This window comes from Octodon degus, unplaced genomic scaffold (genome assembly GCF_000260255.1).
Source record: "Octodon degus isolate 3935 unplaced genomic scaffold, OctDeg1.0 scaffold00051, whole genome shotgun sequence".
Lineage (NCBI taxonomy): Eukaryota > Metazoa > Chordata > Mammalia > Rodentia > Octodontidae > Octodon > Octodon degus.
The window spans coordinates 11,395,961-11,417,885 of NW_004524627.1; the positions used below are offsets into that span (position 1 = coordinate 11,395,961).

Genomic DNA, 21,925 nt, shown 5'->3' on the forward strand with positions numbered 1-21,925 from the left:
TGGCTGGCATGTGGTGCTGGGGGATTGAACCACATTCCCTGTGCTTTGCTGAGCTTGTTCTAAGTAGGTGCTTTAGACCACTGAGCCATCTCACCAGCCCGGTTCTCTTTATTTTTTAAAATATACCTCTAATATTACTGGCCTTGAACTATAATTACATTTCTTTCAGTAATAAGGCATAGTTGTTTAAATAAATTAATTTCTAATGATATATATTTAATAATAATGTTGCCTATAATTTCATGGTTCAGTAAAGGAAATTTTCAACGCTATACCAAGTAACTTTTTGTTATTGTTGTTTTCAGGGAAATGAACTATGAAAATATTTCAAGAATACAGAATCATTCAGTCATTAGAAGTTCTAAATTCAAGACAGCCATTTTTCAGCAGAATGGAAAAAAGATGGTAAAAATTATAAAATGTAGATGGAGGCTCTTCTGAGAGCCTTTGTTTCCTTAGTTCAAATGTTCATGTTATTTAATAGTGTATAGGAGTTTTTGTATTGATTTGGAATAGTTAGACTGTTGAAGTTGCTAGGACATATTTTATTTACTTAGTATTTCTCATGGCAGTTGATATGTTTCCGACTTGGGTATATGAGAAGAATTTTAGACATATCCTGACAGTGGTCTCTGCTGTGACTGAAAGCTGTCTGAATTTGAGGATTTGTGGGAAGCACTAAAGTGTTCAAAAAGAACAGAGATATGTAATAATAAAAATGGTAAGAGTAATTTAGGTTAAGAAGAAGGTCTTGAGGTAGGACAAAGAAGAGAGGTATAACTTTATAAAGGAATCTTCAAGAAAACATTTTATGTGGCAGCCTGTAAGAGAGACATTTGTCAGACTGAGCTTGGAGGACTAGTCCACAGACTAAAACTTGAAGCAGAGAATGGTATGGAAAAAAGAGATAGATGTAATGGTAGCAGACCTTATTGATGAAAAATAAAATGATTCTACATGTTGTAAAAATATTTGCCCTTATCTTAGTAATAGTAAATACTTTTGTCGTCAGTATCATTCAGTTTATACGAAGATTGGGCCATGAGGTCAGATAGACCTGAGTTTAACCTCCAGCTTTGCAGTTTACTAGCTGGGTTACATCTCCCTACATTTCTTTTATCTATAAAGGATAATAATATTTCAGGGTTAGGATTAAACTAGATAAATATCAGAAACCTTGCTTAGCACAATGCTTGGCACTCAACTGAGTATTCAATAAATGTTGACAATTCAAATGCTAAGAATTTAAAAACAATGATCAACATTTAGTCAACAGTTAGTTGAGTGTTGAACTTTATCCCACAGGTACAATATACTTTTACAGATTACCTTTGAAAATGATTGCAGTATCCACAATGCATAAAGCCAGGCAAATTCTTTAATCTTTGAAATAAAAACTAGCCAGTGTTTTTTTATCTTGTACAATTTACAGTTGAAGCCAAGCTCATAATCTTGTATCTACACTTTCTCCGTACTGAGTATGATTGCATCTGAGATACAGACATACGGATATTAATGTTGGAAGAATGTCTTCGCAATCCTTGTAGCTATAGCTTAAGAAAGTGCCTAGAGGGCCAGCCAGATAGCTCAGCAGACTGAAGCACCGGCTTAGGCAGGCACTGGGACTGGGGTTCGATCCCCAGCATGCTGTGCCAGCCCTGCCCCTGGGACACACTGAGATGGCAACTGAGGCTGGGCAACTTGAGACTAGGTGTAGTGGTGCCACCTGTAATCCCAGCGGTTGGGAGGCTGAAAACAGGAGAATCACTACGAGTCTGATCTGGGTAGTGAGACCCTGTACTAAATACATTAAAAAAAAAAAAAAAAGGTGCCTAGAAATAGCACACAGACAAAAAGTGAGACATGTTAGCTCCATTTGCCTAAAGATTCCTTATGAACCAAGCTTTGATACTTTTTTTTTTTTCTTTTTTTTTTTTTTTTTTGGCGGAACCGGGGATTGAACTCAGGCCCTTACGCTTGCCAGGCAAGCGCTTACTCTACTGATCCATCTCCCAGGCCCACAGCCTTGATGCTTTTCAAAATTAATCAGTCGTAACAGACTATGAAGATTGACACTTGATGAAAGAGACCTAGCTGCTACATATTTTTTCCTGATCTAGAAAGTAAAAAAAAAAAATCTGTTTTATTTCTTTTTAAGGAACTTATTTCCTTGGATTCTGACACCTCAAGAGAAAACAATGGATTTCTGAATTGTAAAGCCAGGAGAAAACAAAGTAGGCTTTGTTGCACTTTGTGATTGCCTACCTCTTCTACTTGCTTGTCACTCTCTTGCTTCCTGCTGTACCTCTTTTCAGATTTCATAACAAACCTTCATTTGTCACAAAAGTTAAAATTTGTTCAGATCAGAGAGGCAAATGATGATTTGTGAGCCAAATCTGGACTACTGCCTGCTAAGTATGACCCAGGAATGAATGATTTTTAAATCAGGGGAATAATATTTCATGATACTTGAAAATTAAATGAAATTAACAATCTCAGTGTTTATAAATAAAGCTTTATTGAAAAACAGCCAGTAATTTATTTGCATATTGTTTCTACATTTACACTATATCAGCTGAGCAGAATACTTACAGAGAAGACTACGTGGTAGCATAGCCTGAAATGTTTGCTCTCTGGCCCTTTATAGAAGAAGTTGGCTGACCTTTTGGCCTGACACATGGTGCACATCTCTGATTATATGTGATCCACAGATATTGTTTATGGCTTTGTAGGTGCTTTCCAAAGCAGCTTTGTCTTATTTTGAACTCTTTTTAAAAATAAAGACAGATCGCTCTTTTGCAGTAGTCCAGATAGCACCACTAAGAGGATACTTGTAAGTAGTGAAGAGTTGAAGTATTCGTAGCCTGAACACGTGTCTTTCAGCTGGCAGTGCCCTGCCATACTGAATGGTACAAATGGGGAAAGCCTAGCTTGTGATGCTTCAGCGGCTCCCTCAGCACACAGACATTGCTCGGAGCTGTCCCTTTTTTGAGGCCCTAACTGGTGCTGCTCCTTTTCCTTTTGAGCCTCCTTAAATTTGCAACACTAGCTCTACAACTCATATTAAGTGATAGAGACTGGGAGAGGCATGGCAGCTTGTTGGTAGCAAGTTGTATGAAGAAAAGATATCTTTTGTATTTTACCATTTAATCTATGTAGGATGTAATAAGTTACTTTTGGTTCTTTTGCATTTTACCATTTAATCCATGTAGGATGTAATAAGTTACTTTTGGTTCTTTTGCCATTTTCATAGACAGCTGTAATGCATAAAACAGTTTATTATCCTTATTATATAACTAGCATGGCTTACAGGAAACCCTTGACTAAAATACAAGTAGTGTAGAAATAGCCACAACAGTGCAAGTAAATCAAGAACGTAAAGAATTTCTTTTTTCCTAGTTTTTAAACTGTTGACACCTAATAGTTTAGTTGACACATAATAAATTTATGGGGTAGAGTATGACATTTTGTAATGGTCAGATCAGGGTAATTGGTATATTTAAGTTGAGACACTTACCATTTCCTTATGTTGACAGCACTTAAAATCCTCTCTGCTAGCTATTTAAAAATATTACAACTAATTTTTGCTAGCTGTATTGTATATAGAACATAGAATATCAGGACATTCGAAGTCACTCTAATGTATATAGAACATTAGAAGTTATTCCTTCTGCCCAGTTGCACCCATGCACTTGTTAACTATATCGTCTTTCTACCTGCTTTCCCCTATGCCCTTCCCACTCACTGTCTTGTAATCATATTCTGTTCTAGCTGCTGTGAGATTACTTTTTTAGCTAAAATACAATTTGTGCCCCTGTATTAGGTGACATAAGTAACTTTTATCATAATGCTTTTCTTGACCATCTGACATTCAATGGTCAAGAAAAGTAATTTAAGCATTTTAGCTACTTTTGAAGTATTATTATTTATTAAAGTATATTTATTAAATGATTATCTAGAAAAACACTAAACATAAATACGTACAAGCCCCTCACAGCACAGCTGTTGTTACAGAGACCTGTGGAGAGATTTGTAGACTAAATGGTCTTCTCAGGCCTTTCTTGGGCATTACAGATGCTTAAATTGCCACCTAAATCCCTGCTCTGTTTAGAATATAATTAGATGAAGATTTCAGAATTGAAGGAAGTCAGCTTATTAAAATCAGAGATTAAATATAGTACTGGAGAACAAGCCTGAAGAGTCATTTAAAAAAAAAATACTGCTACATAGTGTTATACATAGAGAGAGAGTATGTTATATCCAGTTTGGCCTCATTTCCCCTGTTCTTGTATTAGAAGGCAAACCTGTTTAATTCTCAGAGACTCAATTTTTTTCTTTGTAAAAGTAAAGAAGTAAATCTAACCTTAACAAATTGTAAAGATTAGTGATAATTAAAGCACTTAGTATTAATCTCAGCATCTAATTAGTATTAATCTCAGCACTGTTGTTCAGTCATATGTATTTCCTGACAATTCCTTCCTGAAAATGTCTATCAGAGGAATCAAGTTCAAACCAAGTTGGAGATTCTGAAGACAATCAGCTGCATGAATCAGATGTGATAGATATAACTAAATGTAGAGAAGAAACTCCACCAGGAGACAGATGTCACCAAGCAAGCACATTTGACAGTGAAAATATTGAGGTTCAAATAAAAATGCCCCAAGAAGAAAAATCACCAGCACATCAAAAGCAGCAGGCCTTTGATGATAAGTTGCTAAGTGAAACCAAGAATACTTCCTCAACTTCTCCAGTAAAGTCCAGTAACGAGATTATGTTTTTGTTGGATGCCACAAAAGAAGGAAACGTGGGCCGCTTCCTTAATGTGAGTATCAGTGCTGAGATTGGTATTTCTCAACAGCTTTTCCTATGCTGCTTTTAAAATGTCATGAGGAAAATATGATTAATAGATGCAAAAGCCAGAACCTAGGTTAGGGTTTCAGTCTTCAAGTTGTGTCTCTGAAATGTTTAACTGCTGATGCCTCATTTTCTGCCTCTATAATGTAGGAATAACAACTGTTTAGGATGTTGTAAGGAACAAATTAACATAAAGAGCTTAAAATTGACTAGGAAACATTTGCTTTAAAAAAACTTCTAAGATGAGTCTCAGCTTGGCAGTACACACCTATAATCCCAGTGCTGGGGAGGCCGAAAACAGGAGGATCATTATGAGTACAAGCTGCATAGTGAGACCCTGTGCCAAATACATGTAATAATAAAAAAAAAAGAAAAAGAAAAAAAATGACTTCATTAAGATGAGTCTGTGACAGGAATATTTTGAAATGGCAGCTAGTAGGGAACTGAAGAGTGCTGAAATGTTGGAATGATGGTAATATGAGGAAAGAGTATCATCACTATAAATAAATAATGGCTATATTTATCAAAAAAATCAGTTGTTTATATGCCTCCCCTCCAGAGGTCCTGTTTTATCCTAGGATGTGAAAATTGAAGCGTGCAAGTGTGTGTGTGTGTGTGTGTGTGTGTGTGTGTGTGTGTTTTATTTTGTAGTACTAGGTATTGAACCCAGAGCCTTCGTACTGAGCTGTATCTATAGCCCCTTTTTGAGACAGGATCTCACCAATTTTTCCAGGCTGGGCTCAAAGTTGTGATCCTTCTGCCTCAGTCTCCCAGAGTGCTAGAATTATAGGCACACATCAATATGGTATGTGCTCATATTTTTTTGTATCTGGAATGGTAGTACATGTGTTTGGTGCCAGCACCTGTGAGGCTGAGACAGGTGGATCACTGTGAGTTCAAGGCCAGCTTGGGCTACATAGTGAATGCAAAACCAGCTTAAACTACATAGAGGGACCTTGTCCCCCAAAAAAACCAAAACAGTAAATAGACATCTTCTTGAAAGCTTTTTTTAAAAAAGTTAATTTAAAAGCCCTACCCTGAGAAGTACTATGCCCACATCCATCCTGTCCCCACTCTATTTATACAACTTTTCTTGTGTATTCTTGTAGTATTTCGGCAAAGTAAGTTTATATGTGTGTTTATCCCTTTTTACATAAAAATAGCATATTACACTCACTGTCATAATTTATGTTCTAAATTAACAACATATCATTGTTTGTGTATTTTATTTTATAATTTTGCAGAATTCCACTATGTAAATATACTGGTTATTTAAGCAATCCTCTGCAGGCATAAATTGGGTTATATAAAATCTTTTCATGGGGCTGGGGAGATGGCTCAGTGGAATAAGTGCTTCCCTGGCAAGTGCAAGGGCCTGAGTTCAATCCCCAGTTCAACCAAAAAAAAAAAAAAAAAAAAAAACAAACTACTTTTCCTGTTAAAACCAATGCTTCATGAATAAATTATAGATATATATACACAGGTGAAGCTATAGAATGCATTCCTAAGTGTAGGGTTGGTGAATCAAAAAATAAATGCAAGACTGGACATGGTGGAATAAACCTGTAATCCCAGTGCTTGGGAGGCTGAAAACTGGAGGATCACTACGAGTCTGATCTGTGTAGTGAGAAATTGTAGACCCTGAACATAAAAAATACATAAAAAATAAATTTAAAAAAATAAATGCATCTATGTTAATGATAAATATTAACAAATTATCTCCAGTATTTGGTGCCATTTTGTAATTCTGCAGCAATATATCAAATTATCAGAACAGCTTTTCTGAGTTGGGGGTATTGGTGAATGCCCATAATCCCAACATTTGGGAGGCTGAGGCAAGAGGACAGCTAAGAGTTTAAAGTCAGCCTGGACTACAAAGTAAGCTCAAGGCCAGCCTGAATTACATAGCAAGACCCTGTCATATCAAAAACAAAAAGCAAATAAATAAAACTAGAACAAAGCTTTTCTGAATAGGTTCCTGCTATATTAACAGAACTGTTTTTAGCACAAAAAGAAAACAAGCAGTGAGATGTGTGCACAACAGAATGATACTCTAATGCTTAAAGTGGTATCAAATTTTGCTAACCTCTGTGTTTAATTTTTTTTTTTTTTTGCAGCATAGTTGTTGTCCAAATCTCCTTGTACAGAATGTTTTTATAGAAACACATGACAGGAACTTCCCATTGGTGGCATTCTTTACCAACAGGTTTGAATAATTTTGCTTATGTGGGTTGATGACTTTAAAAATAATAATGATTGGGGTTATATAGCTCATTATGAAAGTCCTGTGTTCGAACCCTGGTACTGGGAAAAATGAAAATACAGGAGGAGAGGGTGTGTAGTATAGTTCCAAATATCTGATATCCTTGATAGAATACAGTATTCAGTTAGTATAAACTGTTCCTAGCCCTCCTGTAATCCCAGCTCTCAGGAAGCAAAGGCAGAAAGTTTGCTGTGAGTTTGGGGCCAGACTGGGCTACAAAGTGAGTTCAGGTATAGCCTGAACTGCATAGTGAAACCCTGTCTCAAAAAGACAAAAGTAAAATGAGTAAATAAAATTTTGAACTCAGTTCATTCTTACTCTTATTTAGAATTTATTTTCTAAAAGAGCTGAAGATACCAAACCTTACCCAGTTCAGTTCAGGAAATCACAAAAGAATATTGTATTTTCCAGTCAGGACCATCCCCCATCTGCTTCCACATACAAGATTCACATTTGCACAACACATGTCCTTTTGATAGTAACAGAATCTTTCCTGCTTAGGACTTAGGTAGATTTGGAATAAAACTCAAATGATTATTCTTAATCCTAACTGGTATATGTCATGGAGAGAGAACAAATCATATTTTTAGGATGGTTAAAGATGGTGACATGAAGGGCCGGCAAGATAACTCAGTGGACCGAGCACTTGCTTAGGCAAGCACAGGGACTGGGGTTCTATCCCCAGCACCACATGCCACACTGACCCCATCCCCAGGTGCACTGGACTAGCCACTGAGTTGGGGCATGGTAGTGAATGCCTGTAATCCCAGCACTGGGGAGCCTGAGACAGGAGGATCAGTATGAGTCAGAGCTGCATAATGAGACCCTGTACCACATATATTAAAAAAAGAAAAGATGGTGACATGAAATTAGCATATTCAAGTTTGATTCACATGTAGCTATTTAATGTATGATTCTTTTTCATTTCTGTTTTCTAGGTATGTGAAAGCAAGAACAGAACTAACGTGGGATTATGATTATAAAGTTGGGACTGTGCCTAACAAGGAAATCCTCTGCCAATGTGGGGCTAATAAGTGTAGAAAAAAAATATTATAACAGTGCTCCTAATGCCTGTGTTGAAGTTAGCATTTTAGGCTAATATCAGAGCTGTACAAAGGACCCTCAGTCATGAGGTGAATTTAGGTTGGTGTCCACCAAGGTAATTCCTCTGTTCACCCTGTTCAAGGGTTTCATATTTTGCAATTTTTTTCTGTGGTATAGAAATGCCAAGAAAAGTATATGAATGTTTTCCAACACATCAGGTATCTTGTTTTTACTGCTGTTCTACTTTATATAAGGAGAATATGTGTACATTTTATGTGAAATACTGTATTTCACTATACAATTAATAACTTATTTGTAAATTATGTATTTAGAAAACTGAAGGTTACAATTATTCAGCTGTTTTTAATGTTCCTTCAGCTATATGTTGCATTTTGTATTGAAGAAACTGCAAAAGAAAATTCATCTCAAAAAGTGAGATAGAAATTTGCTCCAGGACTTCTTTGCCCCACTCAAATAGTTGATGGGACATTGTTTCATGAAGATATAACTTCTCCAACAAATGTTAAAATACTTAGGAGATAGCCAAATATGGTGTCGTATGCCTACACTACAATCCCCAGCACTTGGGAGGCTGAGGCAGAAGGATTACAGCGAGTTTGAGGCCAGCCAGGGCTACATAAGCCTGTGCTACATAGCGAGACTGTTTCAGGAAAAAAAAAAAAAAAAAAAAAAAGATTGGGGAGATTGTTTGCTTAGCACACATGAAGCCTTGGTTTTGATCCCCAGCACCACACACACACACACACACACAACCAACTTTGAGAGTTATGCACAAAGAAAATTACTTTGTAGGATTATTTCTGTTACAGTGTTCTATTTTATCCCTTTTACTGAGTGTCTGGTAAGAGCTTTCAATGTCCTTCAATATAGGAAAATTTTCTTGAATTATTTCTATAAGGATTTCTCATCAAGAGAAGACTTGGGCTGGAGAAATAGCTCGGCAGTCTAAGCACCTTCCTGGCAAGTGTAAGCGCTCAGGTTTGATCCCCAGTACCGCATGCTGTGCACAGCTATAATCCCTGGGCTGAGGAGGCTGAGACTGGAGGATCACTATGAGTCTGAGCTGCGTAGCAAGACCCTGTACCAAAGATTAATAAAGATTCTGGAATTCTTGTTACCTAAATGTTATTCCTGCAGGACTGTCTTCTCACTTCTTTTTAATTTCCAGATGTCTTCCTCTTCTTTCTGGAAAGTTTCTTCCACTTAACCTTTAAATTCATCTATTGCATTTTATTTTCCTGGTCTTATTTTGATATGAAGTGCTTTTCTTTGAATATTTTCTTTAATAGCATTCTATTTGGGGCCCATGGTTATAGTATTTTATCTCTGAAGATAGTATTTGTGTGTGTATATAAATTAGTAATAGCTTGGATCAAGAAAGCTTTTTGAGCCTGGGCGTGGTGGCGCATGCCTGTAATATTGGCACTTGGGAGGCTGAAAACGGGAGGATCACATGAGTCTGATCCGTGTAGTGAGACCCTACACTAAATACAGAAGAAAAAAAAAATATTGGTAAACCTTTCAGTTCTGAAACAAAAGTGTGTTACAGAATTTTGCTTCCATTCTGCCTCTGGTGACAAACAGCCATGGTCATCTTCCCCAAATTGTAGAATAAATCAAGTTTGTAAACCAAGATAGCACTGTCTTACCTGCATTCACAGTTATATCTCTCCTTCTATATTCACTGTTCTAGTTTTATTTTACTTGTGTGTTTGCTTTGGTCTTTTTTATTATTTTTTGGGGGGTCTTTATTTTTCATGTTACAGATTTTCCTCAAAATTACTTGCTTGTCATTTATATTTCAGAGCGGGACCAAGGGCCCCTGGGCTGCTCTACCATGACCTACCTGCACTGTTTTGTTGAGAAATTCCCTGGTGTTAGTGTGTTCTGGACTTTATTTTTGACATGGAAAAGGATACTCTCCCCTCCTGTGACTTGGAGGAATACTAGGGTCTGCTTATTTCTATTCTTGTAACCTCAAGTCTAATCCATTTTAAAACTGGTGAAAACTATGTCCATTTTAGTATAGTTCCTGTTTTCTGGTACCTAATTTGCTTTTCTGCCCTTTAAACTCACCTCGAAGTATTAGATTAGTTCCTCAACAAATCAACTATTATGTACTGCTTTTACAGAACTTTTCCCTTCACCCTTTTCCCCTCCTTTCCTTCCTTGCTTCCTTTTTTCTTTCTGTTCTTTTCCTAAGACAGTTTTACCAAATGCCCAGGCAAAACTCAGATTTAGGATTCTCCTGCCTCACTCTCTAAATACTGGAATTACAGCGTTCCCCCCGATACAATTCAGTGATTGTATTTATATTGTCCAAACGTTCATTTGTTGCATGCACCAAGTACCTCGTCTTGTATGGTGCTCTGTACTTCATGGGTGCTAAATAAACCCTTGCGACTGTAACTGGATTTGGAGTCGATTACTCTACGTCCGTTTGGGAGCCAAACGTTAGCATATGGCCTAAACTCCGTGTGTTAACTAGGAATAAACCGCGGGAGCCGTGGCCTCCTCAGCGCAGGGGGCGTGCGGGTGGCGGGGGCGCCGCGAGCCCACCGACCCGGACCTGCGGGGGAGGACGGAGGGCGGGGATTTGAGGAAGGAAAGCGAAACGGCGGCGCCGGCATTTCCGGGAGCGCCACTCTGCACCGCCCGGCCTCCGCCGCTGGTAGCCATGGCCCAGCCGTCCCCGTCCTCGTCGCCGGTGCCACCCGAGCCAGCGCAAGACCCCGGCGACCCCGCGGCCCACCCCGTGCGGGCGCCGCTCCCCCTCCCCACGGGTGAGTACGCAGCCGCCCCTGCCTGGAGGAGCCGCGGTTTCTGGGCTGAGCCGCCGCGCCGGATGCAGAACAGCCCACGCCGCTCCGCCCGCCCACCGGGTGGGGCTGCGGCCCAGACGCCGGCTTTCGAGGGCCAGTCTGTGCGTGCTGGCGAACTTGTAGGGCGTTCAGTGGAACAAATCGCCAGCGGCGGCACACGTGCCAAAGGTTCGACACCCTGTAGGCCCTGCGAGCCTTCCGACCCGCTTCATCACTGCGTCTGCGCGTCCTACTGTGTCCCAGGCTCCGCCCTAGCTCTGGGGGTACAAAGGCGAGCGAGCCCCTACCCTGGCGAATCCAGTAGCAGCATTTGTGGAAAGTGGTCAGAGCTCTAGCGTGCTGCCTGCTGTACTGGGAACGCTTGTCGGAGGAGAGGGCTCTTCAGCTTCATTTTAATGGGCAAGAGTCAGCCAGCTATAGGTGGAAAGGCTGTTCCTTACAGACGGTGATACAAATAATTATGGGCAACCGCCCACAACACAAACGTGGGGACCACAGACCAACCAAGTGACACGTTTAGTAGCTGAAAAAGCGCGGGGTGGAGATGAGGTCCTCTTCACTCAAATCCAGGCAGGTATAACCAACTTCTGCCATGTCTGAAATGATCCCAAACTGAGTCTATTCCAAAGAACTCTCGTTTTCCCCGCTCCGCCCCGGTTCTGCAAACCTGCTCAGCCACTACCTCTCCCCTTCCATTCATCCAGTTATCAGGCCAAAAAGCCTTAGCAGTGCCCTGAGCACTTTCCTCTCAGCGCTCCACGTAGCACATCATTTAAGCTGCCAGTTTGGCTTTAGTGTGTTGCGCTCACCCCCTCCATTACTATCATCCAGTCCTGGATCATTTTTCTCCTGGCCTCTACTATAGCTTTTCATAGAGGCAGCCAGATGGGCCTTTAGGACGTGAAAGGCAAACGGGATTACTCTCTGACCTCCCCAGTTCTCTCCCATTTCCCTCAGAGTGTATGTTAGTGGTGAGCATAGCTGCTTTCCATTAACCTCAGAATACACAGCCTGGCTAATGTTCACTCATGTCCTTACCTGATTTGACTGCCTATCTGGATGACTTTGCCACCTCCTGCTGTTTTTGAGTCCTCAGCAACTAAACCTCCTCAGAAACTATTTGCTAGTTCCTACTGTGACTCATCCATCTACAGAGTTACTTGCTTTTCCAGTCAAGAAGAATGAGTTAAGAGAGCCAGGATCTTTTTTGTTTTATTGAGACAGGGTCTCACTATGTAGCCCAGGCTCGCCTTGAACTAGCAGTGACCCTCTTGCCTCAGCCTCCTGAGTGCTGGCCCTGTGAGTGCTGGGATTATAGTCATGCACCACCATGCCCAGCAAGAGCAGGATCTTTTAAGATACTGCAGTGCATGGTACTTTAGTTAAAAAAAAAAAAAAAAACCAAAACAATTAGGGAGCACCTTTTTGTCCTATGTCCAGTTTCTACACATAGGTCACATTAGTGTGATCACCACTTCTGGATTCCCAGATACTGCGATCCTAGTAGTCCAAGTACTTGGGAGCGCAGACTGAAAATGTCCAGTTGTTAGGACAGTAAGTATAACTGAATTTCAGATTGCATGATCGAAGAAGACAAGAGCTGGCACTAGTAAATTAACTGCCTGATTTTTTTTTTTTAAGCCTCTGAAGGTTTTGGTAGGTTTTGAGGGAGGACATTTTGGGGGAATTTTAGTGCTGGGAATTGAACTCAAGATGTAAATTTTACATCTGATGAGGTGATTAGAATACTGGGATTTCCCCTCCCCTCAATTTTATCCTAGGACTTTATGTTATTAAATACTAAAATATATTATTAAGCAATAAATTTTTTTTTTAGTTTTTGTTTTAAGACACAGTCTTGCTATGTATTCCAGGCTGGCCTTGAACTCTTGGTGATCCTCCTGCCTCTCAAGCTTCTGAAAGCTGGGATTATAGGTGTGTGCCCTTGTACCCAGCTGTCAAAAAATTTTTATGTGTGATATTGATAGAGGAAGATTAATGGAAGAAGTACAGGAACAGGGGCCAGGGAGATGGCTCAGTAGAATAAGTGCTTGCCTGGCAAGTGCAAAGTCCTGAGTTCATTCCCTGGTTCTGCCAAAAAAAAAAAAAAAAGAAGAAGAAGTAGTACAGGAACAAAAGATTTTATATAATTACATGTTAATATTTCATTGTAAAAAATAAAAATTGGAGAGGAGAAGAAAACAGTTAAATGTTTCTAAGGACATCCTCTTACCCAATAGTAGGAATGATAACAACTGTAATAATTTCATCAAATAAATCATTGAAACATTTTTATACCAAAGGATGTTATAAACAAAGTTAGAAGACCATATATTTGACTAACAAGATATTAATGTCCTAAACATATGACAAGTAGAAATTCAATTTAAAAATTAGGTAAGGACATGGATGCCAGAAAAGAAATGCTACCTCTTCATGCATTAAATTCAGAAGGGCAGCTTTGATCCACTTTGGTTTGTTTTCTTTCCTTTTGATTCTTAGCTATGCCTTTATGTTTTTAAGTGAGGCAGGAGATATCCTATCATGTCTTCTTCTGCTTCTTGTTTTCTTCACTGCCTATGACTATTATTCTTCCAAATAATCATTTTCCTCAAATTCTTTAAAATACTCTTCCTGGAATTTTGATTAAAATCACATTAAGCCTAAAACTTATTGGGTGGATGAGAGGAGAATTGACATTACTGCAATACCCAACTTTTCATTTTCAGGATTATAAAATGTCTCTCCATCAGTCAAAAAGGAACATCCTAAAAAAAAAAAAAAATTAAATTAAAAACCATGCAAAATTGAGAATCTTCAGTTATCTTTGTCATCCTGTTCTTCCCTGCTCCAGAAAGTCCTTAGTGGCTTCCTCTCTCCTGTTCGGATTCCTGCCCTTTTCCCACAGGGTTGCTTCTGCCTGCTGCATCCCTCCTTCTGTCCCCTCCAAATTGTGGCAGCTCAAAGTCCACACCCTGACAGCTCCACTGCCTATAGAGAGTGCTCCCTCCTCCGCCTCCATAGTCTCTATAGCATTTCCCACTCACTTTGCAATTGTATTACTTCATAGGATTTTTTTTTATTATTTTATTTCCTTACTTGCTACTTTGTCTGCTTGTTTGTTTTGTAAGTTTCTTACAGACTTCTCTGTTTCACATTTAATAGTAGCTTCTGTGCTGTGCAGTGCAGTAGCCAGTAACCCTATAGAGGTTTTGAGCACTTAAAATGTGGCTCTTGGTCCAGTTGAGAAGACATCTTATTTTTGAGGCAGGGTCTTACTAAATTGACCCTGCATTTGCAGTCCTGCTACCTTAGTCTCCTAAGACTTACTGTCTGACGACTGGACATTTTCAGCCTCCCAAGTAGTTAGGATTTACAGGCATGTGCCACCATGCCCAGCTATAATGCACTTAAAAAAAAAAAATCATGTTTTTAGTTCATGTGGACAGTATATGTTTACATTCCTTGTGGAGAGTTGGTATGTGTACATCATACGTCTCAATTCCTTTTTAATATTCTTTCCTTCCTTTCCCTCCTTGGGTCTGTCTGTCTCTTGATCTGTTCGCCAGGGGTGGGGGTGGTTATTATTGTTTTTTTCTTTTCTTGTTTTTTTTTGTTTTCTTTTGTTTGCAGAACTGGGGATTGAACTCAGGCCCTTGCACTTGCCAGGGAAGTGCTTATTCTACTGAGTCATCTCCCCGGCCTGTTACTGTTTTTGACATGTTTATAGTACAGAATGTTTACACTGCTGGTGTGGAGTTCGTACATGTACATTCCAATTCCTTTTTTCATCCTGTCCCTTCCCCCATCCTCCTTCCCTGATGCACATAATGAAGTATTTCCTGAATACCTCATTGTTTTCTTACTGATGTATAATGACAAAGAGCCTGCATTGAGCAAGGTAATCTTTTTTGAGAGCCTTACTTGTATCTATATTCCTGGTTATTTTTATCCTTCCCCCATTAGTTTTCCAAGATTTTCCTCATTTTTAAATGAATTGTTTCTTCTTTTATTAATAAACCCATTTTAAAATAAGTAAGTTAGAGCCAGGCATGGTGACACATGTAATCTCAGCACTTGGGAGGCTGAGGCAGGAAGATTTCAATGAGTTTGAGGCCAGCCTCAGCTCCATGGTGAGTTCAAGGCCAGTTGGAACTATTATAGCAAGACCCTGTTTAAAAAATAATAATAATAATAAAATGTTAGTTTGCAACATGGATCTCCGTGTGTGTGTGTGTGTGTGTGTGTGTGTGTGTGTGTTTCTAGGTGTTTTGACTCTCATAAGGAAAAGTGCCCTGTCTTCTACTTTAAGATCAGAGGAGTAGCCAGGTGTGGTGGCACATGCCTGTGTCCCAGCACTAGAGTTTGAGGCCAGCCTGAGCTGTGTACCAAAAAGAGAGAGAGATTAGAGGAGTATCAAGACCATAAATTCTCTTTTTGCCATTTCTCACCATTTGTCACACTCTTAGGTGTCTTTCAGGTTGCAGAAAGGCTGGAAAAAAGGATATGTGCTCTGTGCCGCAAAGGTACTGACTACAGTGTGCTATACTTTGCACGGTCAGAGAACATAGCTGCTCATGAAAACTGTTTGGTAAGTACATGAGCATGTGAAACTACATAAGTGTTTTGAGGGTCAGGCATCCCAGAAGAGATGAATGGCACTCTGGATGCAGGGAGCAAGGAGTTGGCTGTGGTTTAGGCTTTTAAGTGGAGAGGGATAGTTTTCTACTTCACATTGTCTCAAATATTACTACTGTGATTACTTTTATTTATAACTGATCAAACACAATAACATAAATTATGGTGAAGAAACTTCTTTAAAGATATTTTGATTATTTCTGATATAATAGAAACCTACCTACCTTATACCCAGATAGTCTGTCACACTTTACAGATTCTTTAAATGTATCCATGTGGATAAACATTGTTCTACAGCTTTCATATTAAATATAGTGTCCAGTTTCATGACTGCAACACTATTCAGCTGTCTCCTGTGAATAGGCATTTAAGTTTCACCCGTCTAAGACTAGCGAGTTACCAAAACACTGTCTGAGTCTCCTTATACATGCAAAAATTTGGTATAAAGTATCTGAGACAGAGACAGGGCAGTTTGTACTTCACTAAGTTCTTCAGATTGTTCTCCAATTTGTACTAAGTTTGGCTTATACTCTGTTTCAGAGTATAGAAAAACCTTCCGTTCACAAGCATAATTTGTTCTGAAAACATGCTTGTCAATCCAGAGCATTCCTATGTGAAAATGGATTTCCCTACAAGAGATAATGGAAACTCACATGATGCACTTTACAGCCCAAAAATATTCATATAAAAATGATTACAGTACTGTAGTATAATGCAAAACAATAAAGAAAATAATGAACCTGCACCTACTTTGCAAACCGTTGTGCCTTGTGTAAGGGAGATGAGAGAGGAAGACAACTTTCGCTATTACTGATGGAAGCATTCCTGTTGTCTCACTGGAATCTGTTTCTTTCCATGCAACTTTAAGAAGGAACCTATCCAGTGATGTTTGTTTTTGCCTACTTTTGAAGATTTCATGGAAATATAACATTGCATTGTTAAGCAGATGCATCACCCACACCGCTGCAGCCTTATTCGACTGATACTTTCCTACAAAATTCTGCAGTTTCCCACATTTTACACATATTCCTAATTGCATTTGAAGTGAGGGATTCCACCACCTTTTTTTCCTGTGCATACAAGAGCTTCTCCATAACCTCTTGCTGTTGGGAGGTGATCACCCACAATCCTGGAGAAAGGGAGAATGTGGAGGGAGAAAGACAAGAACCGTCGGCTCAGTGTGATATTTGGCATCATATACTACTCATACTGCAAGACACTGCTCGTTTATCAAGTTAAAATTAATGAGTGGTATTTGCTCATCTTGTAGAACACTCACAAGAGAAGTTACTAAAAATCCAAAGTTTTACTGTATTTTTCTCTTCATCGTTGCCAATACTTAATGTTCAGAAATTTTAATTTTTTCCTGTCCATTTTATATAAAGTAGTATTTCATTTTTATTTGTGCTTCTCTGATTACTAGGAGTTGTATTGTAGATGGATGCCTGTGCTTGTGCACTATTCTAGCTCCTGCTTCTGTGAATGTGTGTTTATAGTCTGTGCTTCATCTTTGTCTTTTTCTTTTAAAACACATATAAGTATTTGTGTAAAAATAGAAACTCATGCTCTTTCTGGTATTTTCTATACGAAGCTCATAATATAATTAAATTCATCATTATTTTCCTTTTAATATTTGTGTTCTTTTTCCACTAAGAAGTTCTTTTGTAGGGCCAGTGAGATAGCTCAGCAGTCTAAAGTGCCTGCTTAGGCAAGCTTAGGCATGCACAGGGGACTGTAGTTCGATTCCCAGTACCACATGCCGTGACAGCCCTGCCCTCAGGGTGGGCTGAATCAGCCAGAAAAAAAAAAAAAAGAAACAAGTTCTTTTCTGGCTAGGTATGGTGACATCTACCTGTAATCCCAGAACTCAGGAGAGACTATAGCAGGACAATTAAAAATCAAGGTATCTGGGCTACATAGCAAGTATATCTCCAAAAAGCAAGTTTTTTCAATAATAAGAGTCTTATATATTTTCCATAAATTTCAAAATTTTGCTTTTCTCAATTTCTACTGGAGTTTTACTACTGTATAAAGTAAAAATCTGACTTTATTTTTTTGTTTTAGGGAAGGGTCTAAAGGGTGTTCAGGGTCTCACTACTAGATTGGACTCCTAGTGATCCACCTGTTCACAGCCTCCCAAGAGCTGAGATTACAGGCGTGTGATACCATGCCCAGTCTCAATTGCCCTCTCAGCACACCCTGGGGATGAGGCCAGCACGGCAGGCCCGGAACCCCTGCCCCTGCGCCTGCTTGCGCACTTTCATCCACTGAGTTATTTGGCCAGCCCTAAAATCTGACTTTATTGTATTTTGTATTTTTACATACAATTAACTTTTTCTACCATGGTTTTGTTTTTGCATTTTTTTATTAGTTTGCTTACAGTATATTTATATTCCTTGTGGAGAGTTGGTACATGCATATAACACATCCTTTTGGCTTTTTTTTTAATCCCCTTTTCTTTCCTTCTCCCTACGTCTCCTGAAGCCAACCTTTGTGTGTGTGTGTGTGTGCCTGTGTGCACATTTATGTTTGCAGTACATTCTTTGTGTGGAGTTGGTACACATACGTAATACCTCTCAGTTCCTATTTTCAGCCATTCTCTCCCCTACCTACATCCTTAATCCCCTCTTGAGAAAGAAGGATCTATATCCTGTTTTCTTTTAGTTTGTTCTTTATTGATATTGTGGGTTTCTAATATAAGAGAAACCTTCACTGTAGTTTCTTTTCTTTTCTTTTTTTTTTTTAGCGGAACCAGGGATTGAACTCAGGCCCTTGCCAGGCAAGCACTTATTCCACTGAGCCATCTCCCTGGCCCGACTGTGATTTCTTGACAAGTCTGTTTTTCTCACCAATTTGTAGCAATGATAACAATATTTTTGTGTATACTGTGCATAAAGCAATGTTCTTTGAACTTCATCTACATTAAGTTTTTAATTCTGAGAGATAGTTGTTGTTGCTATCTGGATACTAAAGATGCAGTAGCTGAGGCACCAAAACATTAAGCCATTTTCCCAAGGTCTCACAGCTATATGACTATCATGGGGTTTTTTGTTTTTGTTTTGTTTTGAACTAGGAATTGAACTCAGGACCTTGTACTTGCCAAGCAGGCACTGTGCCACTAAGCTACATCCCCAGCCATCATGGTCATTTTGACTTTGGGAAAGAGCCAGAAGTCCAGTGGCACTAGATCCAGTGGTTAAGATCGATGAGGCTATACCTTACTCTTTTTAAGGGCCTGCTTTACTGTTAGCTGGCAGTCAGCAGCAGCATTCACTTTATTTTTGATCACACATAGTAAACACCCTCCTGAAAAAAAAAAACAAAACTTTGAGAGCTGCCTCAGAATGTGGCAAGAATGATGGGATAAGTGTGTTCAGAGTGAGGGGAATTGCTTAGGCAGACACAGGGACCAGGTTTGATCCCCAGCATGCCATGCTGGCTCCACCCCCAGGGCGCACTGAGATGGGGACTGAGACTGGGTGAGGTAGCATATGCCTGTAATCCCAGTGCTTGGGAGGCTGAAAACAGGTGGATCACTACCAGTCCAATCTATGTAGTGAGACCCTGTAGACCCTGTACTAAATACATTAAAAAAAAAAAAAAAAAAGTGAGGGGGATTAATAGCAATATATCATTTACTGTAATGAATTAAAGCATTCACTAAATATTTTGCTCACCCTTTGTGTCCTGAACCCTCAAGAGTATTTTCTCAAGACAAGGGCATTATCTTACATAATCATAATTCAACTATCAGAATTAGAAAATTAACTGCCTGTTAATTTGTGTTGCATTACTACCATCAATCCTCAAACCACTGAGGTTTCACATAGTGTCCTAACATTCCTAACAAAGAATTTCAGGTCATGGGTTACAGTTAGTTTTCCTGTCTCAAGCATTTTTCTTTTCATCTGTTTGTAATGGATTATGTACTTAGATTTTTTCCTGCTCTTATGCCATTCTGACATTACCGTGATGTATAATTCTAACATACTGATACACTGTTAATGTTGATGGATTACTATTTTTAGTTCACATTATTGGTATGATTTTCATAAAACAAAGTGTATCTTTTTAAGTGTATGGTCTGGAGAGTTTTAAGACATATATGCCATGTAACTACCATGACTGAGATACAGAGCACCCCCATGCTCTAGAAAGTTTTTTCATGTCTCCTTGCGGTCAACTCCTCCCAGTCCTGGGTCTCCATAAGTTGGTCTTTCCTCAGATTTCATACAGAAGGAATTCTAGAGCATGGAGTCTTGTATGTGGAATCCTTTACTCAGGAGTGTTGTGGAGATTAACTCACCCACATTATGTGTGCTTGTGGACCTTAGTATCTTAGTTTTGATATCCATGGATCCAACCAACTGCAGACTGAAAATATTCCAAAAAGCCTTTTTACTTGTCCAGACTTTTCTTGTCATTATTCCTTAATACAGTGTAGCTACTATCTATATAGCATTCACACTGCATTAGGTATTGTAAGTAATCTAGAAATGATTTACAATAGAATCATATTTGTAGGTTTTAAGCAAATACTGTATGTTAAATAAGGGACTTCAGTATTGGAGAACTTTGGTATCCAAAGGAGGGCCTGGAACCATTTCCCCAAGAATATCGAGGAGTGGCTATGACTGCATTTACATCCTTTTTCCTTCTCCATTATATTTCACTATATGGATATGTCGCAACTTGCTTATCATTCACCTGTTGATGGACATGTGTTACTTCTAGTTTGAGGGTATACTGATAGATCTGTTGTGAACATCTGTATATGAGTCTTTGTATAGGTATATGCTTTTATTTCTCTTTGATAAACTTTTAGAGATAGGATTGCTTGTGTTCTGTTTTGTTTTGGCAATATTGGGTGTTGAATCCAGGACCTTTCCACTAAGCTACATTCTCAGTCCTTTTTTATTTTTCATTTTGACACAAAGTCTCTTGAGGTTCCTAAGTTGCCCCAGCCTTACACAGTGCTGGAACTGCAGGCATGCACAGCACATCCAACTTTTGCCTACCTTTAATTGAATTAAGATTGTTACTATTTTCTTGATACAAGCCTTTTGTCAAATATAGGTGTTTTAAATATTTTCTCTTAGTCTCTGGCTTACTTTCTTTGGTTTTCTTGCAGTGCCTTTCCAAAAGAAAAAAATACTAACTTTATATTAGAGTTCACTTTTTTCTTTAACTATATATTGCCTATTCTAGTGCCATAAAAAAAAAAAACCTCATATTTTTGATGTTTTTTGTTATTTGTGTGTATGTGTTATGGACCCTAGATTGAGAAGGTAGTTTTGGTTTCATGTGACATGCAGAAACGTGAGCCAGCCTAAAGCAGGATTTTAATAAGGTTGCAGGGACATTTTATGGCTCATAAAGGTAAAAATAGAGGCAGGTCTAAGAAAGAGAGGTAGGAAAGCTAGAAAGAAAGTCCTTTCCCATTGGATATGGTGGTGTGTGCCTACAATCCCAGCAGTCTGCAGGAGGATCACTGCAGGCTCTAGGCCAGCCTGAGTTACAGAGTGAGTTCAAGTGAAATGCATAGTAAAACCCTGTTTCAAACACACACAGAGAGAGAGAGAGAGAGAGAGAGAGAGAGAGAGAGAGAGAGAGAGAGAGAGAAAGTGCTTTCTCTAGTCTTTGTTTTTGCTATTTTTTCTTTGTAGTCTGCGTAACTTCAGTTATTGTTCAGAGCCTAGTACACCTTCCTAAGATAGGAAATCAGAATGGCCCAACCTGAGTATTAAGGTCCACACAGGTCCAATTAGCCAGTGGGGGTCAGTTACAAAGTATACGATACGCCTGGGGATCAGGGTCATGCTAAAGGAGTGAGGTGGCTTTGTGGTCGGTTTATATATCCCCCAAAGAGGTCACTGTTCTACCCTCCAGCCATCTACTCGTGGTGTACTTTTTGATACCATTGTCTGGCTTGTATTTTTTATATATTATTTTGTAAATTCTCTGAATTTTTTCCTCCAATCTGCAGCTATATTCTTCAGCACTCGTGGAATGTGAGGACCAAGATCCACTTAATAATGATAGAAATTTTGATGTGGAATCAGTAAAAAAAGAAATCCAAAGAGGAAGAAAGTTGGTAAGTAGAAATGATTTTATTTCTTTTAAAGGATGCCCATACTCAGTGGTCTAAAGCACCTACTTAGAACAAGCTTAGCAAAGCACAAGGACCATGGTTCAATCCTCCAGCACCACATGCCAGCCAGCCCCGCCCCCTGGTGGGCTGAGCTGGCCACACACACACACACACACACTAAATAAATGTAAA

At 39.1% G+C, this 21,925-nt stretch overlaps 1 protein-coding gene across 1 annotated transcript in view; it reads left to right on the forward strand.

Moving 5' to 3' along the window:
• LOC101564452 (histone-lysine N-methyltransferase SETDB2) overlaps positions 1-21,925 on the forward strand; it is a 92,342-nt gene that overhangs the window by 55,577 nt on the left and 14,840 nt on the right. The window contains exons 6-13 of the mRNA XM_023717251.1: positions 306-405; positions 2,159-2,234; positions 4,497-4,822; positions 6,972-7,060; positions 8,056-8,171; positions 10,702-10,965; positions 15,474-15,595; positions 21,629-21,736. Coding sequence (XP_023573019.1) covers positions 306-405; positions 2,159-2,234; positions 4,497-4,822; positions 6,972-7,060; positions 8,056-8,171; positions 10,702-10,965; positions 15,474-15,595; positions 21,629-21,736 — 1,201 coding nt within the window. The remainder of the gene's footprint in view (positions 1-305; positions 406-2,158; positions 2,235-4,496; positions 4,823-6,971; positions 7,061-8,055; positions 8,172-10,701; positions 10,966-15,473; positions 15,596-21,628; positions 21,737-21,925) is intronic.